Source organism: Xiphophorus couchianus, chromosome 19 (genome assembly GCF_001444195.1).
Source record: "Xiphophorus couchianus chromosome 19, X_couchianus-1.0, whole genome shotgun sequence".
Classification (NCBI taxonomy): Eukaryota; Metazoa; Chordata; class Actinopteri; order Cyprinodontiformes; family Poeciliidae; genus Xiphophorus; species Xiphophorus couchianus.
Window position 1 is genome coordinate 2,709,672 of NC_040246.1, and position 24,781 is coordinate 2,734,452.

Genomic DNA, 24,781 nt, shown 5'->3' on the forward strand with positions numbered 1-24,781 from the left:
ACGGCTTTTATTTCTAGATGCTGAACAAATAAAGTCTCAACTGTGACTCATACAACCACGTTCACAGCTTGAGTTTTGATTGGTCAACGTTGGTCCGACCCAGTCGGCGCCGCTGTGAGTCTGACGTGGAGGCTGACTGCAGCTGTTCTCTCTCTTTCTACAGAGTTTTTGTACTGACTTCTGGGTATTCTGCTGCACTGTGCTGACTGGCAGCACAGAAATACACAGCACTGTCGTCTACTGTGAGATTAGAAACTGTGAGGGTGGACTGTTGGCGCCCATCTCCTTCAAAACTGATTTTCCCTTTCACATCTTCTTCAATGTTAGGATATTCCAGATTCAGATATCCCAGGAGCTTCAGAGCTTTGTGCTTGTCTTGTTTGTACCACAGAATGACTTGATAGCTCGGTATGCTGTGTGAACATCTGATCTCTTTGTCCACAGATTCACCAGTTTTCTTAATTATGGACGGAGGGGTTTGGTCGACATCTTTGGAGTCAGAGGCGCCTGTAGAGAAGCAGAAAGCGGCTTAAAATGACAAAATTCCCATCTTTGTGTCTCGTCTGTTTGTGTTTCTCCTCTTACCATTGCTTCCCGGCAAAAGAAAGAAGAAAAATATGCAGATCACAAAAATCATTTTGGAGATGATCCGATTGGATCGTCTGAAGAAGCCTCTCATTTCTCCTCCTGTTTGTTCAAAACCAGTGAAGAAGAATGCGTCACTGCATAGACATACATTCAGGGGGCGGAGTCACTTAGGTTAATTTTAAAGGCAGTCGGATTCGAACATTGTTGACAAGTCAGTGAAAAACAGGAAGTGACGACACCTCAGGCATTCCCAACAACCAATGGAATATTTTATTTATCTAAACTTAATATTTATCTGGTAATATGTTATGAGAAATCATTCTATAATATCTGGAATTCAAATAATTGTTGGTGTTTTGACCCAAACTTTGGGAGTCACCAATCTAGCGCCTTGCATGAAAAGCAGTGAACAATAACTGCTTTATAACAACTATAAATGATTATAGAATTGTAAAAAATAATAATAATAATAAAAATGTCCTAACCTTCCACAGAACTGGTTCAGTGGAAGATTATGACTGATTCCAGCTAATAAATGTGATTATTAATCGAATAGTTTCAAAATGTTTCCTTTCCTGTTCTTTGCTTCTCTAACACAAATGGTCTCCAGGTGATTAGGAAGCAGTTTAAGCTGAGAAGTCTCTATAGAGCACCAGCGCCATCTACTGGAAAGTGAAAAAGGAAGGATTTTTTTCCTTTTTTTATTTTAACATCCTCCCAACACATAAAGTAAAATTAACTTTTGTTCAGCTCCTACATTTCCTCACATCACGGCGTTTGCTAACAGAACAGAAATTCACACCACTGTCACCAAGCGCTAAACTCTTTACACCAACAGTTCAGGTCTCGATGTTTTCTTTGACCAAGAGTTTGATTTGAGGAATCCCTACGAAGTCTTGCTACTCACCAAACACAATGAGGGTCTGCCGGTTGCTGTCTGTACCAGTGTTTTCAGTTTTAACGTTATCTCTGGTGTGGCTGCACTTTGTCTCTGCAGGCGGTTCTACAGAACTCCATCAGATCTCAGGTTACTGAGTCAAATCCTGGCCATGACCTGTGACAAGAAAACCTAGAGTTTAACGTAATTATGTATTGAATTCTTTTAGAAAGTGGCGTTAGGTTTTTACAGAATTCAGAAAAAAACACAGTATCGTCTGCGTAGAGTGAAATACTGCTTTAAGTTATTTACATATGTGGCAATTTTTAGCTTTTATCAGATGATTAGCCTAAATTGTAACTTCTGGCCACAATAAAAGGACTATCTCTACTATATACAACAGATGTGTGTCGCACGGTGGCCATTTTGAATGTTAATGTTTTAACTTGCTGCTTTTTACAAAAGATGGTAAAGTTGAGGCCATTGCTTTGCAGTAAGAACCAATTTCAATGCTTGATTAAATGTTGGTGAGAATGTAGCTGCAAGTAAATGCAACTGAAGTAAAAAAAAAACACACACACACACACACAACTGTGATATGAGGAGGTTCTTGTATTGAGGAGCAGAGATATACAGCACTGTGGTATCTAGCAGCACAGAAGTAAACTGCACTGCTGTTCAGGTTGAGATTCTTAATAGTTAGTGTGCAGATTTCTCCTTTATTTGCTCCTCCGTCAATCGCCACATTCACATCTTTCTCTGGAGTTCCAGTGCCTCCAAGTAGGTATCCCAGGAAGCGCAGGTCTCTCCCTGATTGCTTGTACCAGAGGATTCTGTCAAAGTTTTGCGCATGCGAGCAATACATTTTGACTTCCTTGTCTGGAGGCGACGCATAAATGTCCGCTGGACGCTGTTGGACTTTGTCACTTTGAGGAGAACCTGTCGGGAAAACGTCCACGAAAAAGCTTCGTCAACGACTGTGAAATCGGGAAATGTCGCAACAGATTTGGAAAGCAGAAAGAAAAAGCCGGAAACCATATTTAAAAAGTTGAAATTACCTGAAACTGGGAAAGTGATTAAGCTGAAGCTCATTAAGTAGATCAGCATGTTTTCTTCTATAAACATTTGGTTAAATTTAGGCATTATGTGTAGAGAGAGAGTTCTTAAGTTCAAGTATAATGATTTAGTTGCGCCCTGGTTTAAGTCGTCATTAGAAGGTGGCGTCAAAGTTGATCCTCCTCCTCTTAAGTTATCCGCCACACCGAACCGGTTCAGTATAAAGTTCTGACTGAGCGTCCGATGGCACAGAATAAATGTGAATTAATAACAGAGGAGGAGAGAAAACAAAGATAAGAGCTGATGAATGCAGGTGCATAGGCGGCTTCTTGGAAAACCGCAGCGTTTTGGTGGGGGGCAAAGAAAATGTCTGAGTGAGTTTTTGTAGAGACCAGAAGAGATTTCTGTCACTGTGCTTTGCTAGCAGCACAGTAGTAAACTGCGCTGTGTTCTCGTTCCACTTTCTGGATGAGCAGAGAGCCATTCTTTGCACCGCTTCCTCCCAGATCGCCATGGAGGCTGAAACCCTTGTTGAACACATCCTCCATTGTGGAAGCTTGGTAGTTCAGATATCCGATGAGATTCAGGGAGGTTTTTCCAGGTTGCCTTTGGTACCACAGCATCGTTCTGAAGTCGGTTTTGTCGTGGCTGCAGAAAACCTGGACGTTCTCTCCGGGATTTCTGATGAGGTCGGAGTCGGACTGACGGACCTCAAGACCCAGAGCAACACCTGGACACGTGGTGGAAACGTTTAAATAAATAACAGAGAGAGAGAGATAGAAAGAAAGAAAGGATGGAAGAAAGAAGGAAAGACAGAAAGCCTAAATTGAAGATACAGAAATTCACAAATTTTATTTACCTGTGACACACAAACAAAACAGTAAATAAATCATGTTGACGCCTCTTAAAAATAGTTACTCTGAATGGTTTAAGAAAGATAAAGTTTTAACAGTATACTTCAGATCTGGCTGATTCTTTTATGAAAATATTGAACTTATCATTAGCTAAGATAACTGAGTGAAGATTGAAGTCAAACCTGATGAATGACAGATGGCATTCAAACAAGATGTGGGCGGAGCTTAATGAAACCATACTTGTAAAATCATGATGACAAAATGTGATCTTTGAATGAAGAAAAGTCGGTTTGCTGTTGTTGAATAGCTAGTTGTCCAATTGTACGCTGTAGTATATTCAAGCTGTACGCCTAAAATAATGTCACTAATATGTTAACAGAAAGCCATTCTTTGTTTCTCTTTAATCACATCGTCAGTCATTTTGAATGTTTTGTATCAGTTTTTCGTGGTTTTGCAGCACACAGTGTGTTTCAGGTTTTCCCAGGGAATTTACATCTCAGTTTAAGCAGAAAAATCTCTAGAGTTCCAGCGCCATCTAGTGGAAATATAACCAAGAGCTATTTGACTCCTGAGTGTTTGGTTGCTGTCACATCCTGGCAATGACCAAAATCTGTGGCCTTTACAAAGCGGCATTAGGTTTTTGAAGAGTTGAGAAAAAACCACAATATCATCTGTAGAGTGAAATTTGACTTTCATATATCACTATCACGTGAAAACGTTGAGTTTTCTTTCGATGGTTACTGGATTATTGAAACACCCTCTTGTATCTTCTAACCACAATAATAGAAGCTTATATAAGAGAAGCATCAACAACTGAGTGGCCATTTCCAGTGTTCTTGGAAATATTTGAACTTTCTGCTATTTATAAAAGATTGTACACGGCAACAACACAAAAGCACACCAAGTGTTTTTGGTCTAGTTTCCAGTGCAAATATATGACTTTGTAACTTTTCAGCAAGATTTAGGAGCTTTCTTTTAAGTCAGTCATTTCTTAATATTGATGAAAAATTACTAGCTCCATTGGCAGACACAGTATTTTTCACTTATGGGACAAAAATGCCGTACGAGTGAAATCATCTGCCAGTGGAACTTACACGTTTTATCAATGCTACAGAACTATTGACTAAAAACAAGCTCCTAAATCTCGCTGAAAAGCTACTTGTAAGTTAGTTTGGTCTTATTTCAAGTGTTCTAAGATGTTTCCACCAGAAAATAGACCAAAAATACTTGGCAATGCTTTGTGTTTTTGAGGTGTTGAAGCGCCTAGGCCACTGTTCTGGTGTAAGAACCTCCTATTTCAATCTGTGATTAAATGTGAGGATGCAGCTGCAAGGGGATTCAACTGAAGTATAAAAAAAAAAAAAAACAGATCTGAAACGATGAGGTTTTTGTATTAGGGAGCAGAGATATGCAGCACTGTGGTATCTTGCAGCACAGAAGTAAACTGCACTGCTGTTCCGGTTGAGATCTTTGATTTTTAATGTGCACATTTCTCCTTTGTTTGCTCCTCCATCAATCTTCACCTTCACCTCTTTCTCTAGAGTTTCAGTCCCTGCGTACATCCACCCCAGGAGCTGCAGGTCTCCATCTGACTGCTTGTACCAGAGGATTTGGTTGAAGTTGTCGTCGCTATGTGAACATTGAATTTCGGCTTCGCTGTCAGAAGGAGATTTGAACATGTCGGCCGGATGCTGCCCGACTTTGTCGTTTGGGGATGAGCCTGTGGAGAAACAAATCAAACTTATGAAGCAGATGCGAGCTCAGAAACATTTTGTGGCAAACTGAAATTTTAAATCTTAAAGATTTCACCTGAAACCAGGAGATTGCTTAAACTTAAGCAAAGCGACAAAACGATGAGCATTTTCTTGTTCTCCAAACAGTGATAGTTAAATTACTGTATTCTATGCTAAATAACAACGTTACTGATGTAATTCACACTTTTCTTACTGCATCAGAAAGTTCACTGATTTTTTGTTTCCTTGTTTGAAGGAATTTATCCTCCTCGTCAGTTACACCCCTGACGTCACCAAAACCTCTTAGAACTGGTTCAGTGTGGCGATCCGACTGAACATGTGCTGCCACCTACTGGCCGCAACCAAAAAATACAAAGAGGGAAAATGTTTTGCGCGCAGCACTGCAGGAAATAACACTAAAAAACAACATGTGGACAGGAATGTTAGGCTGCTTCACTTTTTAGCAAGTTCTCTTCATGAACTTTTATTATTAGGCCCTATTATTATTATTTAGTCAGATTTTTCTTTTAAATCTTATCCATAAGAAACAAAAAATAGTGGTCATCCATGAATAAAAAGGCAGTCTAAAGCATTTTAATTGAATTGAATTGAACTGAATTGTATTGTGGGTAAGTTCAGGCGTTCCAAAAGTAAGTTAAAGATCAGTGAAATTATGCATATTGACACAATAGTATAATAATAAGAGACTGTAGAGCACATGTGTCAAACTCGAGGCCCGGGGGCCAAAGCTGGACCGCCTGAGCATTTTTTGTGGCCCTCTAGACTTTAAATTATGTTACTAAGTTCCTCCAGTTTTTTTTACAAATCCAAAAAATTTACAAAAAAATCAAAAAGATTTTCTGATTTTTATTGCAAATTTCTCTCAGAATTGGCCAAAAACATTGGATTTAAGTGACTTCTGCTTCAGCCTTACTTGATGATGTCACAATAGTCCATGACCGCTACAGCGATTAATAAAAAGTAACTTTTAACATCGAACATTAGCGCAAATATTGTAAAGGTTCCTCACAAATATTTCTAAAAAATCTGTAATTGTTTTTGTTTTGTTTTGTTTTTTTAATACAAAAACAATCACAAGATCCCGGAGGGACTGATCAGTGTGAAAACATGTTCAATATTATTTAATTTTAAGAAACGGTTATTGAATGTTGACAAAAAAAAAAAAAAAACAGCTATTTATTGATATTTTAACACTGTAATGGGATTTATCAAAACATTCTGGCGCAACCAGCCCTTTAAGAACGGTCAAATTTTTTGATGTGGAACAAAATGAAAATGAGTTTGACGCTGCGACTGTTAAGTAAGGACAAAATTTACAAGGCAAGAAAAATAATATTTTACGGTAATTTAAAAACAGAATATTCTGATTAAAATGTGCAGGAAACAGGACTGAGGATATCTCAGTTAATAAACCCAAACATATTTCATCATTAGTATTACTGTGGTTTTAAAGGATGTCTTCATTTTTTAATTTTCTTTGTGTGTGTGTGTGTGTAAGGAGGAGAATGAGCACACAGCGCTTTGACTCCCCCCTGCAGTCCAAACCACAGTAAGCCGTCGTTGGCTGCCTGGGTTTTTGTTCAGCCTTCCTGCCCGCCTGCACCGCTGTGCTGAACTCACGGCGCAGAAGTACAGGCCTTCATCTGCCGGCTCCAGGCTCTTCACCGTCAGCGCTCCGCTCTCGGCCTCCGCTTTGGTGGCTGAGAATTTCTCCTGGCTGAAGCTGCCGAAGTCGTGCTTGCTGCTGCCCGCCGTGGTGAAGACGACCAGCTCCATCGTTTTCCCCGGCAGCTGCCTGAACCAGTACATCTGGAAGTACGAGGGGCCCTTTTTGTGGCTGCAGTCGATTGTCGCGTCTCCGCTCTTGTTCTTCCACAAAACGGCGGGCTGGGTGACGTCACTCCCACCGGCAAAACCTGTGCGCATGATGAGGGAAGTGCTACACCATGAATAAGGATTTGACTGTCATAAAGCCTTTTAAATTGAGTGTCACCTGAAATCCACAGGAAAGGCGCCAGAAATTGCAGGAGAAGTTGTTTTCTGAGGAGTTGATTCATCTTCCACAAAGTCCATCAGTCTGAGCGGCAGAGATATAAAAACCTGCAGGAAGGAGGAGGTTCAGATCTTCAGTCGCAAACTCATCTAGAGGATGGAAAATGTGGCTGCAGAGATCCGCCCCTGTTCCTGCAGGTCCTGTAGAGTTTGTCGAAAAATTACTTAAAAGCAAAGAAAAAAAATATTTACTATAGAAAATGTTTCAAATTTTTTGAAAGGTTTTGCCTCAGCGAGTGACTCGGTGTCATTTATTAATTTCTGGGTTTGATAAGTATGTTTTAATTTTTTTTTGTAGTGTTACTTGAGTAACAAGTGATATTAGACCCATTAAAAAATGTATTTAAAATAGTAATTTATTTATTTTTTTTAATCAAAATCACTTTTGGCACAAAAAAAAAAGACCTAGGCCGCTATTATTTTGGGAAGGTGACGAAATATTGTATGAATGTTTGGAGTTTGATGTCCATGTGAACTGAATATCTTCCTGCTTCAGAACTTTAATAAAATTAAAGTTCATCGTTTCAATTGCATTTTCAGATTGCATCTTTTTTTATTTTATTTTTTAATTTTTTTATTGATACTTAAAACCACAGCTGCGGATAAACTGGTTAGCGCCGCTGGAGAAAGATGTCCATAATGTCACACTGAACTTTTTCGTTTTGAGTGTTTCTAAAGTATGAGGACGAAAACAAACACAAAACCTCTAATTTAATTTAATTCAATTTATTTATGTAGTGCCAATTCACAACAAACGCCGTCTCAAAGCACTTTACTAAAAATAAAAGAAAATTTAATCACACAGACCAATTCTAATTCAATGACAGACATTCGAAATTGATCCTGCTGACCGAAACAGTGAAGTCCACTTAAACGTACTGCTTCCTGTTTCTGTTTGTATGTGTGACTGAACTGAAAGGCCTTTTTCTTTTGTTCTTTTTTTGGTAAAGTATCTCCAGATGACATTTGTTGCGAATTGCCGCTACATAAATGAACCGAATTGAATTCGTGACTCATTTTCCATTTTTATTTCCAATCTTTCTGGCGTTTCAAAGTCCTCGCCGAGTTTGTGGACTCTCATGTCGTTCTCGGGGCTTTTGGAAGAGAAACTGGCCCACAGCATCATATTGGACAAGAAGAACCTTTTCTATTTAATCATGAATTTAATTGAAGTGTTTCTTGGTTCTTCTTCTTTTCTTTCTTTTTTTTTACATGCATAGGGACCAAAAAAACTGCACCTAGGTTTGCATCTGATTAACCTCCCAAAGCAGCTGGTCGTATTCCAGTCTGACCACAGGAGGAAACTGGTGAGAGGATCAGGCTGCAGGTGTCCCGTTGGTGACTGAAACAGAATGGGGGGGGGGGTTTGTTTTTGTTTTTGCATTGACTTTCAGTCAAGCCGCAGCACTGTGCGTACCTGGCAGCACAGAAATACACGCCGCTGTCGTCTGCCGTCAGATCGGCCACAGTGAGGTCGGAGTGCGTGCGCCCGTCTCCTTCAAAGCTGATTGTTTTCTTTGCATCTTCTTCAACAGCGACATGGTTGAGATTCAGGTATCCCAGGAGCTTCAGGGTTCTGTTCTCGTCTTGTTTGTACCACAGAATCACGTCGTGGTTCGGTATGCTGTGTGAACATCGGATCTCTTTGTCCACTGATTCACCAGTTTTCCTAATGACAGAAGGAGGAGTTTGGCCGACATGTTTGGAGTCAGAAGCGCCTGTAGAGAAGGAGAAAAATGTTTCGAAAAGGAGACATTTTCATCTCTGTTTTTCTTGTCTGGAGAATGGTTTTTTTCTTCTTCTTCTTCTTCTTACCGTTAATGACAGGTAAATTTGAAAAACTAAACATGAAGACCATGAAGATCATATTGAAGCAGTCGCGATGTGATCCTCTGAGATTAGCAGCTCCTGTTGCAGGTCCAGTCTGCTTAGCAGCAAGATCAGGTTCTGGGTGTGATGACAGGGGAGGAGTCAAAAAAACATGACGGCATCACTATGTCTCAGTTAGAGAAGAAACAGGAAACACAAATGTGAGGATTGCAGGAACTTAGGTTTTATTTTTTGCAGGGTTTTATTATTATTATTATTAAAGCTGCAGTATGTAACTTCTAAAATAAAAAAAGCAACAGTTTTTTACATATTTGTTGAAACTGTTAGCTACTCACACCTGTCAAGATTTGGATTTGAGAAAATGGGAAATGTCGCCATCTGGTGCTGCTGTCAGGGTGTGTGGGAGAGGGGCAGGAACTAACGTAAGAGAGGCGGGGAAGCATATTCACAGGGAAATACTATTACACAGTGGGGACGGGGGTAAAAAAAAAAAAATAATTGTAATTTCCAGACTTGACAGTCTGCCAATTTTTTCGCTGAGAGCTGAATGTGGACGGTGAAGAACTGTCAGATGAAGGGCCTGTACAGTGTTTCTGCGTTGTGAGTTCAACACAGTGGTGAGGCATTTTCATTTATTTATACTTGTCACTTTGTGGTGACAGTATAATGTGTAGCCTCATGTACTCACTGCTAGACGTCTCTAGACCTCTGGGATCATGAGCGCCCCCTGCCATGAGGCAGGAGAACTGCCTGCCTCACCTCGAATCTGTTCTCTGCCGTTTCTAATCGCTTCTCAGCCCACGAAACACGTTACACACACAGTTGGTGGCAGCAAACACTGTACATTGTATACATAAGCTAAATTATGGAAAATCAGTTCATGTATTGTTTTTTGACCATTTCATTGGTGACCAACAGACGGGAGGAACAAGCTCCCGTTGAATGGCAGACAGAGCAGTTAGCAACAGGTTGGGAATCCAAGATGAGGCTCAGCTTGGCTTCTGAGCATTTCAATGGGAAATTGCGAAAAATCAGCAATTTTGAAGAAAAATAATCAAAATTGGTAAAGCTAAATGAAAAAATAAATATGTCATAGTACAAACCACAGGGTGAAAATAGCTATAAAAATGATTTTATTAGTATATATTATTTTTCCATGATGACAGGTGAGGCTCTCCCTCACTATATATATACAGTATATAGCCATTTTAGACTATTAGTCTAAAATGGCTTTTGTTATGTCACACATAACAAAAGCTGATTAAGCAGATCAGCACCTCTGAGAAAGGGTCCAAAATGAGAACATAAAAGCAGAACTACAATCTTTGCTTCACCTCTAAGGTGAGCTGAGTGAATCCCAGCGCTGGACGGTGAACGTCGCTCTGTATCCGTTTCATTAAGATGACATGTAACATTTGATCATTTTTGGCAAGTTATGGATAAAGTGATTCTGTATTTTTCCTCTATCTCTTATTTATTTACACTTCTGCTGCTTACCTAACCATAAAACATGAGACCGTCACCAGTCACATAAACCAAATGAAACCGATTACACAACCATTTAGGGAGCAGAACTCGAACTGCAACTTGTTCCATTTGTTCAACTTGTAACGTTTGATCATTTTTTTAAATTAAAGCTTGTTTTTTACTTAACCAAATCTCATTATGTCTCAACGTAATAACTTTCATTTTTCTTTCATTGTGTCTTGGTAATTAGTTTATGGAAAAAATTGTAAGTAAATCAAGTTTGAAAAATGACGGTACCAAACTAAAAACATATGATTATGGAAATAACATTGATCCAGACAGTAATGTATTACATGGAACTAACAATTGCAAATATTATACAGATAAACAGTTGTGGACTCTGATATTTTTTTCACTTATTCATTTTTAATTGTTGAAGTCTTCATACCAATGTTGACAATATTAGTGAATATTTGAAATTGTTTATAAGTCACTTTCAAGTAATAACATTGTCTGTGACTTTGTTAAATGACTAATCTTTAGATTTCGAGTTGGAGGGGTATAATCTCTTTCATACAAATCGAGTGAAGAACAAAGGTGGGGGTGTTGCTGTATGTTAGTTGTTCCTTGACATGTGAAAAATTAAATGTATGTTATTTGCGTTGGATGACAAGATGGAAAGTTACTGTTGAAACTGAGATTCCTTGTAGCAAGCAAATACTGTTTAGGTCACAAAATGTGTGTGGGTGTGTTAATGCACTTTTGCATAACTGCGGCTCTGTTTATGAGAACACAGTAAGTTGAATAGAGCGATCTTTGTTCTTGTTGCATTTTTCTGCCTTTGATTTCCACTCAAAATGGGCGATTTTTGAACGCACAACGTTTTTACAAGTGCTATATTATTCCTATGTGTTGAAGTACCTTAAAAATGCAACACAAGTTGTTTCTGAAACGTAAATACATTTTCTGTGTTGTCCAAATCATGGATATGATAACAAAATGTTTTTATAACAATGCACAGAAAAATGAAGAAATATATATTTGCATAACTGCGATGGAAATAAAATGAACTGTTAGCAATTTTTCGCCATATTTTTTAACAATGGAGACTTTTACTGCTATAGATCAGACATTTTAAGTAAATTATGTATATTTGCCATAGGCAGTGAGTACTGAAGTTCATAATGGCATTCCTAATTATTAATATTTGCAACTTTTTGAAGATTCACTAAACCACAAGTGGTGGTCATAAGAGAATAGAAAATGTTTTGCCCAGTGAACCTCAACATGAAGCAAAAACAACCAGGAGGTCAGTGTAACAATGACTAAATATAGTTTAATATATTACAGAACTTTAAAGTTATAGAGTCTAACAAAATATATGGCTCTGATCTCATTATTGTTATATCAAACTGGGATTCGGTTGCATTTAAACATCCTTATTTTAAACATCTGTGTGTGTTACAGAATAATGTGGTTGCAAAATCAGGTCTTTCCACTAAGAATAAAAAAAAAAAAAAACATTTAAAATGTTTTAAAAATGTTCTTTTAGAGATTATGACTATTTCAGATGGCATTTGTCTAGAGCTCTGCATTTCTTTTTCCAAGATTTTAATCAAAAGAAAAAATTAAATTTGAGGTGTGGCGTGGCTTCCCTCCCCACACACAAAATATATATTTGAGGAATCTTTTCTTTATTATTATGTTGGCAGGCTGAGCCGACAGTCTAACAGTTTCTTCTGGATCGTCATGGAGAAGATATAATCTGCTGCTCAGGTGAAGGTGTTGAATCCGCCGCTGTTGTGCAGCGGGATTCCCTCCGCTCCTCTGAACTCCTCCGCAATGTCGTCGAACGTGCGGCCTTTGGTCTCTGGGAGGCGGAGCCACGTGACGGCGAAGGCGAGCAGAGCCACGGCCGTGAAAATCAAGTAGACGTAGGCCCCGCAGATTTTCTGTAAGAGATTTAGGGGGAATACAAAAAAAAAGAGACAAAACTACCATATTTATTGCTTTCCATGTTACGCTTAAAAAACCTGATGGGTCTCTCGTGATTTAAACTTGATGCTATAAAACCAAAAGGGCCGTAAAAACGGATCTTTGTTGGCTTACGCTTTCCCTCCACAGCTGATAATTCAATCACTCGGTCAATGATCTCAGCCTCGCTTCGAGCTTTTAGAGAGAGATTTATGCGTCTTAAACAACAACTGCACATAATTTATTTCCATTTTACGTCGAGTACGCATGTCTGCCATAAAGCAGGCTGGGGATTTTTACGGTCTGTGTTTAAAAGCAACGTCTCCGAGGCGCTAGGCGACCAACAAAAACAAGACGTTCGCCTCTCTCAAAGCTCCCTCAGAAGTCTGGCTCGGCCGACCGTGTAAACTCACCAGCAACGGAGGGAAGACGAGGGCGAGGACGAACTTCCCTCCCCAGTTGACCATGCTGGTGAGCGCCATGGCGATCGGTCTCCCGGGCTGGTCGAACAATTCGGCGGCGATGAACCAGGAGACGGGGCCGGGGCCCAGCTCGTAGGCCGAGATCACGCAGAACACCAGCAGGACCTGCAGGCTCCGCAGCTCTGGGACCAGGTGCTGCAGAGAGGGAGCAACAGTTTCTGTTTACGCCTCAGGTGTGGTGTTTTGTCCCAAGTTCAAGCAAAGTTTGATTGGTTAGGCACAGAGAAGAGAACAGTGACTTCCATCAGGACGATCTGAGATTCTAGTTGGGAGGTGAAAGGTGAAAGATTGTAAACAATGACATCAACCAAGCTGGTTGGCTAAAGCTAAAAGCTAGCTCAGAAGGGCCTATTTGTCAAAGTCTGTTGATTTAATCGGCTAGCCAAGACCCGTCCTTAAACAACTCTGTTTGGTCAGACCCAAAGACTGATTGAAGTAAAATTATAGCCATACAAATATATCTATTGGCATTTAGTGTTTGACAAGAAAACTAAAAAAAAAGAAAAAAAAAAAGAAGAAAACATAAGTTTTTCACTGCTTGCTTTTAAAGACACATTTCCAACAAGCATGAACGCAACCAAACTATGACGGACTTACCAGAACAGAGTCGACTATGGTCATAAGGAAATTGCAAACTCCTATGGAGAGGAAACCAATCAGCAACAGCTTCCTCCTCCCGGCCCGCTCCATGAAGAAGAACTGGGGATAAATAATGAGAGGGAGGAAAAAATGGGCAATGAATTTGGATTGCATCAAAATGTCCATGAAAATGTGGTTGGCTCAGATCTCACATTAGTTCTGAGAATTTATTATTAGTTTTACAAAATAAGATTCTATTTGTGTTTTGTGGGATATGTTTGTAAAGATGAAAAACAATTAGTGTATTAATATGGAATGTATGTTATTAACTGCCTATGTATAACAATGAATACCTGAAGGTCTAAATCAGTGCACAGAGACAGGCATAAGCAAACCCTAGTGGTCTCGCTGAGTACTGCATGTAAATGACTGTTTATTTTGCTGTGGCGTGAGCTCAAAGAGTGACGCGTACAATTAGCTTACCAAAGGATTGTGTTTAAAAGTAGCTTAAGACCAGGTCACTCAAAATAAAAGCCAAAGAACCCGGTGGAAAGAAAACAACACCAGGATTACTGATATGATTGGAGGAATTCATGTCTGCAGGAATATTTTCCAGTTTCTCGGGGTGAGCTGCGGCGCTTCTATTGTTTATAGAGTATGATGTGTTGTGTTGTTGTGGGGGCAATTTCAAGCTACGTGGTCTGCCAGAGTTTGTTAAAAGTTTGAGAAACACTGATGATGAGAAGACTACTAAATTTCATTTTACAGTTTCAACAGAGATTAATAACTTTTTTTTTAGCAGTTTAACTTTTAAATGTAAGATTTAAGAATAATCTTCATGGGCCGATTATTGTGTTACCATGGCTACAATTTGATTCAGTGAGTTGAATCTTTGCGTTTGAGCTCGGCTATTATCTCAGCAAATAAAAACCAGTTATCAGGGATTGCTTTTAAGCTCCGCCTCCTCCCCCAGATCCCACCAACTCTGTATTAAAACAACGGTAGTGGTGGAAATGTTCTTAACAGGAGCAATGGGGGCCCCTGAGTCAGACTATACCTAAGGCCCCAGACCATCTTGGGCCGGCCCTGTGTAGAGATTTAATCTCTGGAGGTCTATTGTGCAAAAAAAAAACCAACCACCACACTGAATAAGCTCTGCTGTGCAGCATCATTTTGGCTTGGCTCCTCCCAATAGTTTACTCTCCAGTGTAGAACTGACCTTCTAATGGTGTCCTCACCCAAATCAACGCCAGTTTTTCATCACTGATCCCAGTGTGCTTACATTAGATTCCTCATTTCTAAATAAAATGCCGCAATAACCTGACCACGTTTCCAGACGTTTCCTGAAAGCAACACGTCAGCTTTATCCCAACCTCTGATGCATCTGCCGTGTGTTCTGCTGTAGTTTGAATGAATCGGAAATGATTTGTACTCACTGCAACCAAAGTGAAGGCGACATTGACAACTCCCACACCTAGAGTCAGATATTTGGCCTCATTGAACGTGGCCTGGAACATTTTAGTGGAGTAGTTGATAATCTGGAATAAAAGAGCAGAGTTACTGGGAAATGTGTTTCTTTAAGATGGGTTAATGGAATCATGTTTATTTGAAATCTGGTAAAAGTAACGTCTTTAAGTTTTGTGGAAGGTTTTTTTTTTTGCCTACTGTATTGAATCCAGAAAGCTGGCTCCCTAAGTTGACGACGAGAACAATGAGGATCGGTTCCCTGTAGCTCCGTTTCTGGAGGAAATCCCGGACGGTGACGCGGGTCGGGGTGTGTGCAGCCTCTTCCTTCATTTCCTCCAGCTCGCTGGACACTCTGGCAGCGTGGCCTCGCAGTCTCAGCAGGGCTGCAGGGTGAAAACAACAATGTGCTGTCATAGAACTGATGGAAGTTGTGTGTTTTAGATGCATTTTGTTTCTCGATGGCTAAAGTTTGTCCTGTCAACACAACCTAGTTGCCGATCAGAAATTGTAACATTTTTTTAAGTTGCATGCGTTCACGTATTATGACGTGACAAAAAGATTTCTTTCTACGTGCTAAAATTGGGTAAATGCAACCCAAACAGCTAAACATCTAGTCATCATCCCCTAATATAACTCCATTAAAAATATTCTTGCCTCGCCTGTAGAGGCGGTGAGAGGAAAAGCTAAACCACCAGATGATCTGTTGTTTGTAAATCCACTTTGGGTCACAACTGAGTTAAATTTTTCATCTTTCACCTTTTCACAGAATTGCTTAATTTTGTCCACGTTTGTGGCCATCCATTTTCTCACCCAGTTTAATTTAAACTAAAACTGTTACACGGTTAGTAGTAACTGTGGAATTAAGATGTTCTCAGGCAGATTTGTAGATACAAAAAACTATTCTTCTTTGTTCTGCCTTTTTCTAACAGTCTGCTGTGGTGACTGACTGATAGCTGTTGGGTCTGAAAAATGTTTCTTAAAAGTTTGATATCGTCTTAAACTTGCTTTGAGTTGTGCTGTAAACCTGGAGAGGTTGGTGGCTGATTAAATTGTTCCCACAGTTGAATGATGAACCCCTAAATGTTTTGAAATGCTTCAAGATCAATAATCAGCAACACTTTTTTGAATTTGTACTTCCTTCAGATTAAGAATTTATATACATTTCCTTCCAACGCAGGAATCAAATTGAGATCATGATTTTACTGCATCCATTCCAAAGCATTGACTTTATTGACCTTGTACATAATTTGGCATCATTGTACTTTTGGTTGACCGAAATGTTCAGCTTGTCAAACAAAATACTGAATTGTGAAAGGTGTAAATACTCTTTTTTTGTGACAATTGTAGATCCTGGATTGACTTCATCCCCTGTAATTTTCTAATTGAGGCTACTGAAGTAGAAACCCACCAGTTTCTGCTTTCCTTTCCTCTCCCTGGTTCATCAGGAAGTAGCGAGGGCTTTCTGGGCAGAAAGGCAGAACCAGATACTGTGTCAGGGCCGGAATGAGAGACAGGGACAACATCATCGCCCAGTTGCTCTTCGTGCCCAGCGTTGTTTCCAGACCAGCCACCTGTAGCAAACAATAAATACTTTATTCTACACCCTTTATAGTTTGTAAGACGTTCACGAACGAGTTAAACTATCCAAACCAAAGACCACCAGCACTGTCCTTACCACCCCTATCAGAATGCCAGAGGCTAAGGACACTTGGTTGAGTGTGGCAAAGGCTCCTCTCAGATTGGTAGGGGACACTTCCTGGATGTAGAGTTGGTTTAGACCCATCACAAGACCGCAGAACAGGCCAAACACCAGCCGTCCCAGGATGAGAACCTCAAACGCCCCGCTGGCTTTAGAGGCAAACATAATGCATGCCGCTGCCACTGACAGACAGTTGGCGATCAGGATGGAGTTTCGTCTTCACAGGGAGAACAAAAACAAACGCTCGTCAGTAGATCGTGGAAGCTCTGCTACGCATTTCCGTCATGCTTGTTTTCTTGATTCTCACCTGCCGTATGACTCTGCCAGGTGTTTAACCCCCAGAGAGGCCAGCAACGCTCCAAAGTCCTTGATGCTTACGGATAGCGACCACAGCAGGGTCAGGCTGTGATCCGTCATCGATTGGTTGTGTCTGGCTCTCCATGTGCTGTTGAAGAACTCTTCGATGATCTGAAGACCAGCAACAAAAGGAAAAAGCAGGAGAACGTGGACCATGTAACCCAATGCCGATGTGCGAACGAAGCAGGAAGAACCTCGCGGCAGAACCTGCTAAGTGTTGCAGTTAAACGTCCCATATGAAGACAGCTTGTGGTGTTGGTGTACGTTCAGCGGTGTGAAACTCTGCTGACTGAAGGAAGCACCTTTGGGGCCCGAGCCACTGAAAGTTTAGGCAGCTATTAACTTCACAAGGCTGTGTGATATTTGTTTGACAGTCTGCCTGCTGTCTGGCTTTCCTGAAGTATTCCAAGACTTGGCTGACCATTTGGGTTGCTTTTGGACTCGTAATCTTTTCATGGAATGGCATTTAATCCGTTACCTACTTAATTTATACCATATATTGTAATTATAAGGGAACAGAAGACAAAGAAAAACAGAACATGGAGATGTAGCAAGTCTCTATCATGACTATGTTCACTATTTGACAATGTAAAGAAATTGTTGGCCCGTCTATACGGCACACCTTAAAGACATTACATTCTCTACCTCACAGGTCTCAAACTCCAGTCCTGGAGGGCCGCTGCCCTACAGTTTTTAGATGTGCCACAGGTACAAAACACTGGAATGAAATGACTTAATTACCTCCTCCTTGTGTAGATCAGTTCTCCAGAGCCTTAATGACCTAATTATTCTATTCAGGTGTGGTGCAGCAGAGGCACATCTAAAAGTTGCAGGACACCGGCCCTTGAGGACTGGAGTTTGAGACCTCTGCTCTACCTTATTCTGTGTTTTTGATGTTTTTCTTTATAAACAGGCTTTTATCTAATGGGGATGAAGCGTTTATGACTTGGTAAAGTAGACACCTGGGATGTGCAGCGGGTTACACTGCAAAAACACAAAACACAAAATCTTAACAAATGTTTTGGTCTAGTTCAGGGGTGGGCAATCCTGGTCCTCGAGGGCCGGTGTCCTGCAACTCTTAGATGTCTCCCTGGTCCAACACACTTGAATCCAATAGCTGAATCACCTCCTAAGTGCAGTCAAGTTCTCCAGAGTCCTGCTAATGACCTCATTATTTGACTCAGGTGTGTTGAAGTGGAGATGCATCTAAAAGTTGCAGGAGACCGGCCCTCGAGGCCTGGAGTTGCCCACCCCTGGTCTAGTTTCTACTACAGATATCTTGGTACATTTGAAATAAGACGAAACTAACTTCTAAATAACTTTTCAGCGAAAGATGGGAGCTTGTTTTAAGTAAAATATTGTTTTATATTGATGACAAATTACTCCTTCGATTGGCAGATTATTTGGAAAAATGTAAGTATTATAAGTGAAATTATCTGCCAGTGGCAGATAATTCAAGTCCCATGCATGGACTTCTTCAATGTAAATTGAACTTGAAACTGTAAAATTTCAATCCATTGCAAAATATATAAGAAATATGTCATATAATTTGAAATCATGACAAAAGCAAATTTTTTTTTTTTTCTTTCTGGTTCTGCAGTTATCACTCACCCCTGGTTTCACTCATGATCCTTTAGTGAAATACGTGGATGCTAATAAACAGATGCTGTCATCTGCCTGTCCTCTTACCCTGGCCGGAGCGTTGACGTTGCCAGTGTGGTAGCCGATCTGCAGGGGCCCGAGGACGGCTCCCAGGATGGAGGCCAGGAGTGTTGCTGTCAGATGGCTCTGAAACAACAAACCGTGCATTTTCCCAAATGTTTCACCTGAGCTTCTTTAAAAATGTGACCGGAAGATAAAAACACAATAAAACAATCGCAGCTTGTAGCTACAATTTGTTACTGCTCAGCACCAATATTTCTAATTCATATGGCATTTTGAAGTGAATTTTTGTGTTGATTTGTAAAAGAAAAAAAACACAAGAAACACCACAACTTAACCTGCGTGGATGCCATCTGTTGGGGTGAGACAGAATATCTCTCCTGGAAAGCAGGCGCATTTATTGTCTAGTTTTCTGAATGCAAATGAAACACAAAAGATTAGCATCGGATTTTATCTATAATTTTGTCTTCTTTGGAAAAACACGTACTTTCTTGTAGACCTGGAATTATCGTGAACATTTTAGTAGAAGAAGAAATGTGACGCGTGTTTATCAAAATGTTTTAGTCAGTATCTCACAGAATCACTTGTCAGACAAAATATGTAGTGAAATGTCCCTGTGGCCTGATTTACATAAGCAAAATATAAAAGAGATAAAGAATCAGCAATATTTGTAATAAAAACAAGAGACCTCCAAGTTACTTATTTTCTGACTCGGACGTTTTCCGATGTGCACGGCTGGTACAGAAAGATTTGCCCTCATTACAGTGAAAGGTGATTCTACAAAGCATCGATTCAGAAGTGTGTGTAGGACTACACAAATAAATGGAAAAAATTCAAAATAAAACTTGAAATATACATGCTTTATGTAAGGTTTTTACGCAAAAATATACCTAAACGTCAAGTTTCAAGATGGAAAAAAAACAATAAATGTATTAGAGCAGACACAACGACAAACCCCCCCCCTGCATTTTTGTGCTTTGAAATTATGTAATTGATGCTACTTTTCATATGTGACAACAGATTGTGTCTCTGTGACAGGAATCACAAGGAAAAAGTTTAAAAACCAAGAATTATTTTTAAACTTTTGCAAAGTTCAAGTACAAGTAGTCAGAAAAAAACAAAACAGAAACAGATGTTTTTATTGCACTAAAATTCAATGCAAGAAAAACAGCTGTTTCTGTTTTTAACCTGGATTTAGTGACTAAATCCCCTGATGTATTTCAGTATATTACACACTCTGCCTTTGAGCTGCATCAAAATACAAAAATACAGCTCACAGAACGCTAATCATAAAAACAGTGACAGCTGTATTTCAATCATCTTAAACCAACTTACCAGAGCAGTGGACTGAAAAACCTCTCGTTTTATCCTGTAGCATTAATTTGTCTGAATCTCTTTAGCATCAAACGCTTGTTTCAGTAAAAATGAGCCGGATGAGTTAATAATTCATAGCTGCTTCATAACCGCACTGGTCCCTTCTTTTCCCCCCTGAGTTTCTGAAATGACAGCGCATTATTCAGAACACGTACATTTTGGACCTGCGGGTTCCCCCTTACACAGTCACACCCAGCCGATGCATTTGGAGCGGACCTGGTAAAACGGTTCCAGTGGGCCTCCTCTGCTCTCCGGCTGACAGAGGAGCCGTCTGTACGAATCAAAGCCTGCAGCTGCGTTTGGGATGAGGGGAAAAAACAAACTGTTCTGAGGTCAGAGCTGAAAATGAACTTGGAGCACAGAGGAGGCATTTTAGAAGGTGGGAAAAACACTGACATTAGGGTAAGGTGTGTGTGTGGGTGTGTGTATGAGTGAGGGTGGGTTGTTTGTTGCAGTTTGTTAGCTGGGATGGGAATTCTTAGAGCACTTCATGGCTCCATAAGATCGTATCTCTTTCTAAGAATATTGAATGCTGAGGGTTTGATTAAATTAGAAACAGACTTCACACTCCTCCACGGGGAGAGTAATCCAGAGACTGACAAATGCGAAAATTAACATATTCTTGTAACCCTAATGGATGTCAGTCAAGCACATTGGACATCGATTTGAAGCGCTGAGCTGCAACTTCGTAGCAAGAGTTTTAGCAAATATACTACTGTAAACCTTTAAACTCTCTCGCGGTCTTAAAAGACGGGGCTCCATTGTAGCCCGCGAGCTTTTTACCCTGAGCGAGGTCCGGCGGGGTTGCACCGACTCCACGTTCGCTTTTACGAAGTCTCTTTTTCTTTCACGTACTTTCATGAACTGATGGCCACAGCAGAGCCTTTCTGACAACATGAAGTAGACTGGAACAGTGAAGTATCTGAATGAATATGAAGTCTTTTTTTGAGCTTTACATCATGTCATCATCTAAAACATACCTGGAGAGTTGCTTTGTTTCTTTCGTGCATGTTTGAGAAATCCTTTAATCTCCCATGGCAACCATTCTGGCATGCAAAACGCCAAAGTGGACCTAGCTCCGCCTTTCAGGACAAAGCTCCTCCTCTGAGCTGCAGTTTCTAATCTTTTCACTCACATTTGATATTTGCAGCATTCTTATAACAACTGGGGCTAACGTAGTTACTTGATTGTGCTGTAAAACCGCACCATGTGGCTGGGAGTCAGTGAAAACGACACAGGCTCCCTATTTATTTTTCTGATTTAGAAGTACGTAAACAAGTATGTAAGCAACATGTTTTCTTGGCATTAATATATCGTGTACAGGTTTTCATGACTGGGTCTTTTCATATTCTTGAAACTTAGACACTTTTAGTCTCATTTAGGAGAGTGAAGGACGTGACGTCATTAACCATGTCTGACTTTATTCAAATTCAGTGAAGACGTGAGTAGTTTTAACAGGTGAACCACACAGTTTCAAAACATCAATATTACAATGTTATGACTAGAGGAAATACATTTCAAAACTTGACATAGGAACATTTGTTTTGCCTTTTAAAATTCTTTCGCTTTGAAACAAACTTTTTTACACGCGAGTTCAGCACAGTAATTCGTGTTTGGCACAAAACCGGCAAGAGAGCCAGAGAGACGAAGTACATATGCACATTGTTTGAGTTTCACATGACAAAAAGAAAGAGGGAAAAGAAAGAAGAGTAGTTTGCTTTAGGAGGTTTAATGCACCATCCACCTGCTCTCTCTGATCCTGCAGCTGAGTCCTTAAACAGGGTGTGGATACGCCTGTCTGGAATGTGACCCTTCGAGCCCCCTGACCCCCTGCGACCCGTGCTCCGACAGCTGGGCAGGTGCTGCCACAGGGGGGCAGAGGGCACCAGACACAAATGGTGAGCAGTGCATAGCTAGCATCCCCCTCTCATACTCCCACCTCAGCACAAGCTAATGGCTCTCTTCAAATTACCTGTAATCGGGTTCCTGATCTGTTCCTAAGTGTTTCAATGCACCCAAAAAAAGAAAACTCAGGAAATTATGAAGCAATTTTGCTCATCACCACAAGAACATCTGGAGAGTCGGTGAACGTTGTGTTTAATTAAAACTAAATTTTAAACAGATGAGCTGAAATGCACTTCTAGCGACCTGGTGTAACATAAAACCTTGTGTTTTTACACGCGCCGCTTGCTGAGTTATTTTTATAGTTTCCATGTCATTTTTTATTTATTTATTTATTTTAAATTGCCAATTAGGTTATTGAGGCTTGTCCAGTCACGCGTGCCTTGCTAAAGTATTCATGAGTCATTTTGCAACTTTACAGCCTAACATTGGCACGGTGCATCACTGTGAAGTGAATGCTTTTCTTTTTCTTTTCTGAAGAAAAACTGGAAAGTGTGGCACGCTTCACTATTCAGCTCCTTTGACTTCAGGTTTTTGTTCTATTTGGTTTTTATTTCAATACCAGTCATTTAGAGTACATTCTAACCTGTTTTACACATCTAGAGAGTTGGGTTTTATTCTTTCTTGGTAGTGACAAGTATAAGTGGATATGCAGCAATATGGGTGATGTTTTGCTTTCCATCATGTACAGCCTGTCGTAAGTAGGTCAAAAATGTTGTTTTGGTCTCTTTGGATCACCGTTGTCTTGTCGACAGAGTCTCTCTTTGGCAGCGTTTCTTGCCGACGCCCTCCTACGGTTGTTCCATGCTCTACGTTTTGGGTTTAAGGATTGAAAAGTTGTCAAAGCTTCAAATATTGTTTTTTTTTAACCTTTTGCTGCTTTAAAAAAAAAAATTTAAAAATCTCCTTCCCAATTCACATTTATCAGATTGGTATTTGTAATGAGAACTTGAAGACTCTTTGCCAGTTTTTTCTACTTCAAAATTTTGGTTTTATTTGTTTGGTTTTTTTCTTTATTTCCGTTTAATTTCTTGGGGGAGGGTTTTGTTCTTTTAAAATATCTCCCAGTTCCAGTGTTAAGTGTTCTTTACAAAATTCAATGGATTGGTGTACTCGCATCATTTTACTATTATCAGTATAATAAACCCTATAATACCTGAAAATGGTTCCTAAACAACAATAATATCGTTTGTCACAATAACCAGTGACAAACATTGAAGGCACCCCAGTTATTACCCCAGATAATATTAGTGCGGCACAGAGGGAAGATTCTGTCATCTGTGAGGTGATAAACCTGAAAATGAAGGGGTGGAAGCCAAACAGTAAAGATAAGAGTCAGATTGGCCGAGAGACACGCAGGCTTGTAAATGAGTGGAAAAGACCAACATTGGACAGGGAAGTGTTGTACAGACAGACAGGACCCAGGAAACCGCTAGTTTTACTGTGTTAAAAACGCTACATGATGATATGGGGGCATGTTGGTGCTGACAAAGTCATCCAGCTTGCCAGAGAGAGGTTTTATTGGCCTTTTATGCTAAACGACATTGAAGATCATGTCATTTGTCAGTGCAGTTGTGTCGAGCAGAAACAACCAAACAAGCTCCAGAAAGCACCAATGGGTTCAATAACAACCAGCAGCCATTTTGAGCTCATTTCTGTAGATCATTTGCACCTTGAACCAAGCAGAGGTGGTTATGAGTACATTCTGGTACTGGTTGATCATTTTACTCGCTTCACACAAGCCTATGCAACTAAGAACAGATCAGGCAAAATGGCAGCTGAGAAGATTTTTTATGACTTTATTCCCGGCTTTGGCTACCCTGAAAAGTTACATCATGACCAGGGAAAAGAGTTTGAGAACAATCTGTTCCACCGACTCCAACAACTAGCAGGAATCACCCATTCTCGAACAACTCCATATCATCCCCAGGGGAACCCAGTTGAGCGTCTAAACCGAACTCTTCTTCAGATGCTTCGCACCCTGCATGAGGAAAATATAAATCTGAGTGGAAAGACCACCTGTCACACACAGTTCATGCATACAATTGTACTAAACACGAGTCTACAGGTTACTCACCTTTCTTTCTTCTGTATGGCAGAGATCCCCGTTTGCCAATTGACTTGCTTTTTGATTTAAAATCTGAAGAGAAGCAACATTCTAGACATGAGTATGCACAAAAATGGGCTTCACGGATGCAAGAGGCATATAAAATTGCCTCAGAGAACAGTGCGAAATCCTCTGAAAAAGGGAAACAATATTATGATCGACATGTTAAAGGGGTTGCATTACAACTAGGAGATCGGGTTCTTGTAAGAAATCTATCTGAGAGAGGTGGTCCGGGGAAACTCTGTGCTTATTGGGAGAAAAATGTTCATCGAGTTAACAGGATCGGTGACGGGCCCATCTACTGTGTACAACCAGAAACATTCCGTGTTTTGCATCGGAATCTACTGCTACCTGTTAATGAATTGCCCTTTGATCAAAATGAACAGATTAAATCCTCAAACCAAACACGAAGACAGACTGAATGCCAGAATAATGACAATCTGACAGTTGAGCAGAAATATGAAAATTCTGACGAGGAAGAAGAGTACAACTATGTCCTCAGAACTATTCCTGTTAATGTTCTTCAGCCAAATATCCACAGTAATCTCAGAACAGGAGCTTCACAGTTCCAGCCTGCAGGACATTTAGGACAGAATATTGAAATGCAACAGCAAAGTTCAACACAGTCAGTGGTTGTACAAGAATTTGTACCTCCAGTGGCACCACTAACTGAAGAACTGTATGGAGAACCGTGCACTCC

General features: G+C 40.2%; 1 protein-coding gene and 3 gene segments (V, D, J or C); all 4 read right to left on the reverse strand.

Annotated features, from left to right (window-relative positions):
* Positions 1-90: 90 nt before the first annotated feature.
* On the reverse strand, positions 91-688 carry LOC114134623 (T cell receptor beta variable 3-1-like). The segment is given in 2 exon segments: positions 91-507; positions 586-688. Coding segments are annotated over 2 exon segments (444 nt in total).
* Positions 689-2,928: 2,240 nt separating this feature from the next.
* Positions 2,929-3,694, reverse strand: LOC114134430 (Ig lambda chain V-1 region-like). The segment is given in 2 exon segments: positions 2,929-3,251; positions 3,381-3,694. Coding segments are annotated over 2 exon segments (357 nt in total).
* A 2,614-nt stretch (positions 3,695-6,308) lies between these two features.
* On the reverse strand, positions 6,309-7,465 carry LOC114134617 (T cell receptor beta variable 18-like). The segment is given in 2 exon segments: positions 6,309-7,045; positions 7,123-7,465. Coding segments are annotated over 2 exon segments (513 nt in total).
* Positions 7,466-11,794: 4,329 nt separating this feature from the next.
* On the reverse strand, positions 11,795-20,718 carry slc2a1c (solute carrier family 2 member 1c). Of its 3 annotated transcripts, XM_028001340.1 has the most exons (11): positions 20,034-20,718; positions 19,037-19,110; positions 18,726-18,824; positions 16,987-17,147; positions 16,656-16,896; positions 16,389-16,551; positions 15,179-15,363; positions 14,950-15,051; positions 13,532-13,633; positions 12,866-13,069; positions 11,795-12,430 (listed from the first exon to the last, which is right to left on the reverse strand). In XM_028001340.1, the coding sequence occupies exons 2-11, from the start codon at positions 19,049-19,051 to the stop codon at positions 12,251-12,253; spliced, it is 1,452 nt and encodes a 483-aa protein (XP_027857141.1). In that variant the 5' UTR covers positions 19,052-19,110; positions 20,034-20,718; the 3' UTR covers positions 11,795-12,250. The 3 variants fall into 3 exon arrangements, with proteins under 3 accessions (XP_027857141.1, XP_027857139.1, XP_027857140.1); XM_028001338.1 differs by having other exon boundaries at positions 18,726-19,110; XM_028001339.1 differs by lacking the exon at positions 20,034-20,718 and having other exon boundaries at positions 18,726-19,364.
* Positions 20,719-24,781: the final 4,063 nt, after the last annotated feature.

Bases quoted from the DNA above. Each gene is read 5' to 3' on its own strand.
- slc2a1c (XM_028001338.1), bottom strand. From the start codon at position 18,845: ATGCACGGTTTGTTGTTTCAGAGCCATCTGACAGCAACACTCCTGGCC. The intron at 16,897-16,986 runs GTGAGAATCAAG...CTCCCTGTGAAG, and splicing joins CTGGCAGAGTCATACGGCAG to ACGAAACTCCATCCTGATCG. The intron at 15,052-15,178 runs GTAGGCAAAAAA...CTTTTATTCCAG, and splicing joins AGCTTTCTGGATTCAATACA to ATTATCAACTACTCCACTAA.